Raw genomic sequence first — 11,767 nt, 5'->3', positions numbered from 1 at the left:
ATCCATCACAGGAGACTGTGCAAAAAACCTCATTCTGTGATTTATAAGCATTTTGAAAAGTGACGACATGGGGAACGTCCTCATATTTCACCCTCTTTTTGTAATACCCATGTCATTATACACATTTGTGTCCTGATATTTCACGAAAACATGCCCACACACACACACACACTCACACACACTCCCACAAACACACACACTCCCACAAACACACACACTCCCACACACACACTCACACACACACACACACACACACGCACGCACGCACATGCACACTCTCACACACACACACACACACACACGCACACACACTCCCACAAACACACACACTCCCACACACACACACACACACACACACACACACACACACACACACACACACACACACACACACACACACTCACAAACACACACACACACACACACACACACTCACACACACACACACACACACACACACACATAGAGAAGAGTTATTAACACTGTAAACACTACAGACATTTGAAGGAACCTCTAGCGCCCCCTTGAGTCCTGGAGTTTAACATCGGCGCGTCTGTGTTTGTACTCGTGTTATTTCTGCAGTGATGTTGTGCAGGTCTTCTGCTCTGTCCTCTGCGCTGGCTGTGGGTTTTCACGCCGCTCTGATCCTGATCTTCCTCTGTGTTTAATGCCTTCCTCAAACCGCGCTGACAGATCAGATACATCCCTCAGTGCTGAAACCAGACGCTGTATTTTTAGCTTCAGTGTGAGTGATGAGCGTGTGTTTGTGTGTGTCGTGTCCGCAGGTTTTATTTAATCAGTGGAGGAGTTCCCTTCATCATATGTGGCATCACAGCCGCCATCAACATGGAGAACTACGGCAGTGGAGATCAGACGCCGCTGTAAGTGCAGAGAAACCAGCCTTACACGTTTGACTCTTTCACACACTTCAGTCACTCAGAGAAACAAACTGATCAAATGCTCTGAATGACGCACACATGCAGAGACTATAAGGGGAAATCTTAAAGGGTTAGTTCACCCTAAAATGAAAATTCTGTCATTAATGACTGACCCTCATGTGGTTGGACACCCGTCAGACCTCCGTTCATCTTCAGACACAAATGAAGATATTTTAGTGTAAATCTGATGCTCTGAAAGGCCTCCATTGACACAATGCACTTTACACTCTCAAGACCCTTAAAAGACACTAAAGACACAAAGTCCATCTCACTACAGCGGTTCTACAATAACTTTATGAAGACGAGAATAGTTTTTGTGCGCAAAAAAACCCTAAATAACGACTTATATAGTGATGACGATTTCAAAATAATGCATCATGAAGCTTCGGAGCGTTATGAATCAGTGAGTCGATTCAGCGGTTCGGAGCGTTATGAATCAGTGAGTCGATTCAGCAGTTTGGAGCGTTATGAATCAGTGAGTCGAATCATGATTCGGATCGCGTGTCAAACTGCTGAAATTACGTGACTTTGGCGATTCAAACCGCTGAATCGACTCACTGATTCATAACGCTTCGAAGCTTCATGATGCCGTGTTTTGAAATCGTCATCACTATATAAGTCGTTATTTAGGGTTTTCTTGCGCACAAAAACTATTCTCGTCACTCCATAAAGTTATTGTAGAGCCGCTGTAGTGAGATGGACTTTGTAACGACGTCTTTAGTGCCTGTTGAAATTAATAAATTACTAAAAACCCTTTAAAATAAAATCTAACTACTCCCTAAAGACATATTCTAATTACAAGATCTCTCTTTTCACTACATTTTTGTTTGTTTGTTTTGTTTAGTTTATTTTTTTTTTCTCTCCTTCATCTCTCACTATATAAGTGTTTGTCTATACTGTTGTTTTTTTGTGTTATGTCTCAATATACACTTATCTAAAGGATTATTAGGAACACCTTTTGAATTTCTCATTAATGCAATTATCTAATCAACCAATCACATGGCAGTTGCTTCAATGCATTTAGGGGTGTGGTCCTGGTCAAGACAATCTCCTGAACTCCACACTGAATGTCGGAATGGGAAAGAAAGGGGATTTAAGCAATTTTGAGCGTGGCATGGTTGTTGGTGCCAAAAAGCATTTGTGAAGCCACAACACACACAACCTTGAGGCGGATGGGCTACAACAGCAGAAGACCCCACCGGGTACCACTCATCTCCACTACAAATAGGAAAAAGAGGCGACAATTTGCACGAGCTCACCAAAATTGGACAGTTGAAGACTGGAAGAATGAGTCTGGATTTCTGTTGAGACATTCAGATGGTAGAGTCAGAATTTGGCGTAAACAGAATGAGAACATGGATCCATCATGCCTTGTTCACACTGTGCAGGCTGGTGGTTGTGGTGTAATGGTGTGGGGGATGTTTTCTTGGCACACTTTAGGCCCCTTAGTGCCAATTGGGCATGGTTTAAATGCCACGGCCTACCTGAGCATTGTTTCTGACCATGTCCATCCCTTTATGAGCACCATGTGCCCATCCTCTGATGGCTACTTCCAGCAGGATAATGCACCGTCACAAAGCTCCAATCATTTCAAACTGGTTTCTTGAACATGACAATGAGTTCACTGGACTAAAATGGCCGCCACAGTCACCAGATCTCAACCCAATAGAGCATCTTTGGGATGTGGTGGAACGGGAGCTTCGTGCCCTGGATGTGCATCCCACAAATCTCCATCAACTGCAGATGCTCTCCTATCAATATGAGCCAACATTTCTAAAGAATGCTTTCAGCACCTTGTGGAATCAATGCCACGTAGAATTAAGGCAGTTCTGAAGGCGAAAGGGGGTCAAACACAGTATTAGTGTGTGTTCCTAATAATCCTTTAGGTGAGTGTATGTATTGTGTACAATTTCTGTATGTATTTTATAGGGGTGTGCATTGGGACTGCCCTCACAATTCGATTCGATTACAATTCACCAGGTAACGATTCGATTCAATTCGATTCTACGATGCATCAAAATTCTACTGCACACAACAAGGCAAATTTTTAATCAGTCATGAGGCAATACAAGCAGTCAGATATTGAACAACAGATTTTATTGGCTGCTATGTGTGTATTATCACTCTCCTGTATCTTTGACATAAAGGTCATTAAATAAAATAAAATTGAATGGTACAGGGTATTGGATATGGCATTTTCAAACCTGAAAAAGAAAACATAAATCACTGCTTTCAGTGCTTTGAATGAGAAATGTTTCTCTTCTCTGCTTTAGAACCATTTGAAATTAAATAGAGCAATAATAACAGCCAACTTTTTCCAGCAGTGAACATAAGTGTTTTAATTCATCAGTAATCTCCCTCCGCCTCAGCCATCTTGATTGATGTTGTTGTTGTTATGACCCCGGAAGTAATTGAAACTTCACAACTTTATTGTCCAACTCAAGGCCAGAAAATAAACGATGACATAATCGATTATGGCACTTAGCCGCATCGATGCTGAATCGTGCATGCCCCACATTGCGATGCATTGCCGAATCGATTATTGTTGACACCACTAGTATTTTTTTTCACAAATTTTAATTAAATAAAAAAACACTAAGCATTGTTAATTTGGCTTTCATTGTGTTTGCAGCTGTTGGATGGCGTGGGAGCCCAGTCTAGGTGCGTTTTATGGGCCGGTGGCCTTCATCGTCCTGGTGACCTGCGTCTACTTCCTGTGCACCTTCATCCAGCTGCGCAAACACCCGGAGAGGAAGTACGAGCTGAAGGCCATGAGCGAGGAGCAGCAGCGGCTGGCTGACGTCCACCAGGGCGAGCCGGGGACGGACGGCGGGCAGTGCCACGGCGGATGCCCGGGTCTGATCAACCCGTCCATGCTGGCGAACGAGCACTCGTTCAAGGCTCAGCTGCGCACGGTCGCCTTCACGCTGTTCCTGTTCCTCACCACGTGGACCTTCGGCGCTCTGGCGGTCACACAGGGTCACTTTCTGGATATGATCTTCAGCTGCCTGTATGGGGCGTTTTCCGTCACGCTTGGGTTGTTTGTACTCATTCACCATTGTGCGAAACGCGACGACGTGTGGCACTGCTGGTGCGCCTGCTGTCCCGGGCGACGCCCGAGTAATAAGGCGTGTCACGCACACACCCGTCCCAAAGTCAACGTGAACGGCGACATGCACAGCCACTGCCATTCGGACACGGTTTGCCCCGGGAAGTCGATTCTGAGCCACTCGCATTGTGCCACGTGCCAGAATCACGTGACCTGCCTGACGCCCGTCTCGCCGTGCTGTGCCACCCTGCACACGCAGCAGCTTCTGGAGGACGAAACCGCCCCGCACGTGCTTCTCCACGCCGACCCGGACGGATATCGCCCTGCCGTGCATCTGCACCGCTGCCTGAAGCCCGCCAGGACTAAAGCGAGGCGGCATCGGGAACGGGAGCTAGCGTTCCGCATCCCCTCGGAGGGCGCGAGCGCGCACAGCTCGCGCACCAACAGCCCGCACAGCCACATCTGCCACCTCGCCCACCACGAGGCGCTGGCGCTCTGCCACCACCACCACCACGCCTGCTGCGCCAAGGACGAGCTGGACACGGGCGAGCCCTTTCTGTGCGGCTGCGCGAAGACCCCGGAGGACGAGCTCCACCACGCCCACATCGAGTTGCACGCTCGCAGACAATCCCTGCCCAATCAGAACGGCATTCTCAAGGGGAGCGCGCTCTACCCCCCGGACGGCACGGGGAATATACGCACGGGACCCTGGAGAAACGAAACTACCGTGTAGTTCGAGGGACTCCGACCCCCTAGGATTTAAGAAAGGAACTTTTTTTTTAAAGTAGCGTCACACGTTTCACTAGCCCTGCATTGTTCGTTGTACAGGATGTTTGCTCCTCGGATGCTAGAGTAAGGGACCCGGGGCCTCGTTTAATCACACGTGCGGTGAATGATCCACGTTTGCCAAAAATATGACGGTTTACAGAATGTTATTTAGCAAGTTCTGTATGCACAAAAGATGCATTCCCCTCTGCAAATCACAGTGTATATCAAGTATATGAAATCAATCGACCAAGTATGCGAAGAAATTTACCTATAAACAATTTATAATGCTCCATATTTTAACGTATTTTTCAGATTTTCACTTGCAGTATATGTAAAATGTGTAAGATTTATATATCTTATAAATATATTTTTTCTGGAAATAAATATCAATTAATTCACTATCACAAATCAATTAAAATGTTGCTCATTTAAGCATATAATAATATAAATACTTATCATTTATATTCCCTATATATATACATTTATTACTCACAAACATATATATATCAAACTTTTATACATATTTTTTTATTTTCACACACACGCATAACAAAATTATTAATAATTCATTATTTTACAATGATTCTAAATGTGAGCATAGGACAGTTTATGAAAAAAAATTATGAAACAATTTCACATACAGTCTATATATATATATATATATATATATATATATACATATATATAATACAAATAAAAAATTATATTTTTTCAGGAAATAATTAATATTTATAAATGAATTCATTTACACAAATCAGTTAAAATGTTGCTAATTTGAGCTTACAATAATATAAATGCTTATCATTTATATTCCCTATTATTTTTTTCACATGAATATTTGTGTGTTTGTGTGTGTGTGTGAATTTTTTTTTCCAATATATATATATATATATATATATATATATATATATATATATATATATATATATATATATATATATATATATATATATATATATATATATATATATATATATATATATTATAATGAATAATAAATAATTCATTATCACAAATCAGTTAAAATGATGCTCGTTTGAGCATATAATAAAATAAATGCTTATCATTATTGCCTATTTATCTTTATATTTTCATATTGCTGTATTATTTTAATGACTGATCAGTTTCTGCGTTTATAAATCCAGATTTGTCCCCCACGTTTGACATTTGTAATGCGAGATCAGTTCTCTCTGCGTTTGATAAACGAGGCCCTGGATTCACTTCTGTTCATTGGCCACGTTCACACTGCAGTTCAATCCGGAGTCACTTCTCTTACGGGAGTTTAATGTGGATCTTATTTCCAGAAGTGTGTTTCTGTGCAGCCCAAAAACTGCATTGTGTACGTGAACATTGTGTTACAAGCTGGTGCAGGTAACAAACATTGCCATTGTGTGTGTGTGTGTGTGTGTGTGTGTGTGTGTGTGTGTGTGTGTGTGTGTGTGTGTGTGTGTGTGTGTGTGTGTGTGTGTGTGTGTGTGTGTGTGTGTGTGTGTGTGTGTGTGTGTGTGTGTGTGTGTGTGTGTGTGTGTGTGTGTGTGTGTGTGTGCAAACGCGTTTATGTGATGAAAAGAAGCATTTCAAAGGATTTTGCCATATATTTATTTTCATAGATGTATTGAAAGTCCCTCGAATGTCTGAATCATTTCTGAGAAAAACTTCCAAATTCATTAAAATTCACCAGCAATTTTAAACCCATAAGCTCGACATGTTTAATATATACTGTGAATATCAACTAGAGAAAACTTAGTAATACATAAAAAAGGCCTGCTTCTGTCTAACTTCTGTTGAAATGTGCAATGTAAACAGACAAAGAAGCTCCGCTCCAAATCCTAGTGAGGTGCTCGTCTATTTTTAAGGCTATTACAGTAGCGCTAGCTTAGAAACGTGCTCTTTCAGACTCTATTTTGTGACAAATATTTAGTCCTAAATTCAAGATTGATCTATTTTTGAATTGCATATAAAATGTCCATGCATTTGAATCACAGTTTTAACATAAACTAACGAATAAACGTAATCTGATGCATATCTGTCAGTCATAAATGAAGCAGATTTCTGTTATAGTGCTAATAAAACTGTTTTAAATACACAATAACCAAGTTTATATATCATCTATAAATCCAATTTGTGTCCATCTCATGCATTTTAACTGATTGAATATTGCTTGTCAGTGCACAGATTTGTCCAACCCTGTTCAAAATAAGCCTATGCTGCCATCTTGTGGTTATACTCAACATTACATTTGTTTTTATTTATTTTGCTTATTTTTAAGTTACACATACTACATTATTGTATAACTGATATGCATCACATTAAGTTTATTAGCTTGTGTTAAAACTGCGGGTAACACCGAAAGCCTTTATGCTGCGTTCACACCAAACGCGAATAGAGCATCAAAATCGCGTCTAGTTTGACGCCTGAACATTTTGAATCCATTCTGGTCCACAGCGAATTGGACGAATGTATAAATCGAGCGTTTGCCGCTTGGTCAGAACAATTTCGTTGGCAACACATTATAGATTCATGACACTAAAGATCGGCCATTAGTGTCACGTTTAAATAACAGTCCCTCCAGAAAAACGCGATTATGCGATCGCATGATTTCATGTATAATCAGCCAAAGTCCGCATATTTATGTGGGGGCCGCATTTTTTCAAATACGCGCACTTTCGTCGCGTAAATTGCCTATTTCCGCGTGCAAAATATGCGGGGCTAGCATGATTTCATAATCCCCGCATTTTCGATGCAAAAAGGTCATATATATTAGCAGAAAGTTGAAAAATGTTCGTTTACTTCACACACATTTCCCCCTATTGCCATGGGAACGTTTAGAAGTGACGTAATTACCCGACGTGAACGTCATCGAAAAGCTGAAAACCCCGTGGTGAAACCATAGATATCGCTGAAACCATGAGGAAGCACATTCACATCTGCCAACAAAAATAACAGCAAAAGACCAAAGCAAAGCAGTTTCCCGATGTGTTGAGCGATTTCAAAACACGGCATCATGAAGCTTCGAAGCGTTATGAATCAGTGAGTCGATTCAGCGAATCAGTTAGTCGATTCAGCGGTTTGAAGCGTTATGAATCAGTGAGTCGATTCAGCGGTTTGGAGCGTTATGAATCAGTGAGTCGATTCAGCAGTTTGAAGCGTTATGAATCAGTGAGTTGATTCAGCGGTTTGGAGCGTTATGAATCAGTGAGTCGATTCAGCGGTTTGGAGCGTTATGAATCAGTGAGTCGATTCAGCGGTTTGGAGCGTTATGAATCAGTGAGTCGATTCAGCAGTTTGAAGCGTTATGAATCAGTGAGTTGATTCAGCGGTTTGGAGCGTTATGAATCAGTGAGTCGATTCAGCGGTTTGAAGCGTTATGAATCAGTGAGTTGATTCAGCGGTTTGGAGCGTTATGAATCAGTGAGTCAATTCAGCGGTTTGAAGCGTTATGAATCAGTGAGTCGACTCGCTGATTCATAAGGCTTCGAATCTTCATGATGCTGTTTTTTTAAATCGGTCATCACTATATAAGTCGTCATTTAGGTTTTAGCACAAAAACTATTCTCGTCGTAAAGCTACAGAACTTGTTTGACTCAATGTTTTGTGAATTTGAGCCATGTGTTTATTAAGGTCTTCAATAAAACAAGATGAAAACAAGATCAATAAAACTTAAATATTCCCAGCACTTTCTGTGATGTAGTGCTTTTTTTCTCTTTTTCATCAAAACACAGTTTTTGCAAGTTCCCGCAATTTTTTCGCATAAAATTGCATAAATATCCCGCATCTTCCATCGCATTTTTTAAGAAAACGTGCCGCATAATCAAGGATTTTTGCCCGCAACAATCACAAAAAAAGCCGCATTTTTCTGGAAGGACTGAAATAAGGGAAAAACTGGAGTGAGGACTCAAATGCAGAAGGTGATGTATTTATTACAAAATAAAACATAAACTCAAAACAAAAACCCACGGGGGGGAAAAACACCAAAAATACTTAAGCTCATACCAAATGGGAACGCGTGGGAGACGTAGACAATACAAGACAATACAACGATCCGACAAAGACTGGCAACACAAAGGAACTTATAAAGGGGACAAATAAAGCAGGAAATGAGGGAACACAGGTGGGGCAAATGAAACCAATAATGAGATAATAAGAGGGGCGGGGTGAGGACAATAGACATGACGTAAACATGACAACCCAAAGCACATGGCTAGAAAATAAACAAAAACCACATGTGCTCAACAAGACAAGACAGATATGTGACAATTAGATCGACACAAGACGAATCATATCTCATGTTGAACCACTATAGAGACAATCACCAGATCACATGTTCAAATAGGCGCTCTCTTTATAAATAAACCACAGATTCGAGCTTTAAACTACTACACTCTAAAAATACTGGGTTAAAAATAACCCAAGTTGGGTTGAAAATGGACTAACCCAGCAATTGGGTTGTTTTAACCCAGCGTTTGGGTTAAATGTTTGCTTAAAACAACCCAATTGCTGGGTTAGTCAATTTTCAACCCAACTTGGGTTATTTATAATCCAGCATTTTTTTTAGAGTGTACATTCTCACCTGAAAAAGTCTTAAAACTACATTCTGTGACACAATAGTAGTATTTTAAAATTATTACGGGGTTTCTTTACATTGACTTGAAATCACTACTGACGCTCTATTGGTGTTCGGTGTGAACGCAGCATTATGATAATGCGTTATAAAGGTAATTATAATGTATGTTATAATGCATAACCAAAGTTAAGATGCATTATGATATTTGCAGATTCCTTGTCAAATCTGAAATTGGTGGTTTGTCGTGTATTTTAATGCATCTAGAGGTGTGCTCAATAAATGTAATAATAACTGTGGTTACAATTATGCAATGCATTATAAGGTGCATAATGATTTTGTTTGGTAATGCATGATATATAAAGGCATTAAGTGTTCATATGCAATGCAAAGGCATAAAGTGTGTGAGTGTGTGAGCCGAGGCGGTGAAGCGCTCACTGGGCTCTGGAGCGGAGCTAGAGCGTCTCTAGTTGTGCTATTACAGATCTGTGCTGATTCTTTACTGTTTCTATGGTGAATCGCTGTTCTGTCGTCAAGGAGACGTTGCTTGTGCAAGAACATCCTCATTGTGGTACTAGAGGGGAAATGCTTGTGTTTGATTGGTGAGCAGTGTGTGTAGCGGCCCAGGTCTATCTGAAGGATCATTCACACACACACACACACACACGTCACGCTCTCTGAGCATCTGATGTGTCTGAATTACAGGACATCTCAGTGAATCTGTCCATTTCCTGCTCATGTTTATATGGAGGCTTGTTTCCGCCGCTGTATCAATAATCAATAAGAAAGGTGATTGCGTTTTCTAAAAAAAAAAAATACATTTATCGCAATGCTGACATTTTATCTTGCAATTCGGATATTTTTCTCACAATTCTGACTTTTTTTCTCGCATTTACAAGTTTATATCTCATAATTATGACTTTCTTGCAATATGTTTGTTAAGTTTTTATCTCACAATTTTAACTTTTTTCTCACATTTCAGTTTTTTTGCAGTCGCGAGTTTCTCACTATTCAGACTTTTTATCGCAATGCTGACATTTTTCTTGAAAATGCAAGTTTTTATCTTGCAATTCTTTCTTTTTTTTTGCAATTGCAAGATTCTCACAATTCTGACTTTTTTTCTCGCATTTACAAGTTTATGTCTCATCTGGCTTTCTTGCAATTTTGACTTTTTTTCCTTGCAATTCTGAAATTTTTTCCTCGCAATTCTGAATTTTTTCCCTCCCAATTCTGAATTTTTTTTCCCTCACTATTCTGAATTTTTTTCCTCACTATTCTGAAATGTTTTCCTCTCAATTCTGACATTTTTTTTCCTCCCAATTCTGATATTTTTTTCCTCGCAATTCTGATTTTTTTCCCTCGCAATTCTTAATTTTTTTTCCTCGCAATTTTGACTTTTTTTTCCTCGCAATTCTGCATTTTTTCCCCTTGAAATTCAGAATTTTTTTTTACTTGCAATTCTGCATTTTTTTTCCTCACTATTCTGAAATTTTTTCCTCTCAATTCTGACATTTTTTTTCCTCCCAATTGTGCAATTTTTTTCCTCGCAATTCTGGATTTCTCCCCTTGCAATTCTGAAAAAAAATGTACTCGCAATTCTGGATTTTTTTCCTCCCAATTCAGACTTTTTTACTTGCAATTGCAAGTTTTTATCTGGCAATTCAGGTTTTTTTGGCGTTTTTATCTCAAATTTCAGACTTTCTCGGGGAGTCTTTATCAAGCAATTGCGAGGCAAGAAAGTCTGAATTATACGATATAAACTCACAATTCTGAGAAAAAATATCTGAATTGTGAGATGAAAAGTCACAATTACCTATTTTATTTTATTTATTCCATGGCAGAAACAAGCTTCTGTATATTTCCCCCCAAAATCAAAAGAAAAGTTATTATATTATATTAAAAAATATTTTAAACAATTATATTAGAAAGAAGTATATTTTCATTAAAGAAAATTAAGCCTATTTTAGGACTATTTTAAGATGCATTCTTTTTATTTATTATTATTATTATTTATTTTTTATTGTATTATTATTTTTTGCATCGTAATGGGGTAAATGTGTTTAACTGCGATGCCATGACTTTTATTTCTTTATGAATTTAAATGTGACCTGGACATGTTTTTTTGAGATTCTCCATTTTACTTTTCTGTCCATGTGTTTCCATGCACCACAGATTGAGATAATAAATGATGAACGATATTTAAATGGAGAGATGCGTGTGGAAGTGGGAGATTTGTGTGATGGGGTATTGCTCAGTATCTGAGTTGAGCCGTGTGTGTGTGTGTGTGTGTGTGTGTTTTAATGCGTCTGTCCATGTGTGTTACGGCAGGATTTACACTGTGATGTTATGACAGAAACTACAATTATAACTCAATCCTCTAGAACTGGATGTCTGCACTCCTTTCACTTTTAATACTTAAAATATCAAATGATGGAGCGTATCAAGGGGTTG

General features: G+C 39.6%; 1 protein-coding gene across 1 annotated transcript in view; it reads left to right on the top strand.

The window, feature by feature from the left end:
• adgra1b (adhesion G protein-coupled receptor A1b) overlaps positions 1-4,864 on the top strand; it is a 253,522-nt gene extending 248,658 nt beyond the window's left edge. Inside the window, exons 18-19 of the mRNA XM_079843277.1 lie at positions 786-881; positions 3,571-4,864. Of these exons, the coding sequence (XP_079699403.1) occupies positions 786-881; positions 3,571-4,720 (1,246 nt within the window). The 3' untranslated portion in view covers positions 4,721-4,864. The remainder of the gene's footprint in view (positions 1-785; positions 882-3,570) is intronic.
• The last annotated feature ends 6,903 nt before the right edge of the window (positions 4,865-11,767 follow it).

This window comes from Gobio gobio, assembly GCF_949357685.1.
Source record: "Gobio gobio genome assembly, chromosome: 18".
Taxonomy (NCBI): Eukaryota; Metazoa; Chordata; class Actinopteri; order Cypriniformes; family Gobionidae; genus Gobio; species Gobio gobio.
The sequence above is the reverse complement of the archived record's forward strand: the minus strand, read 5'-3'. Positions and strand labels throughout refer to the sequence as shown.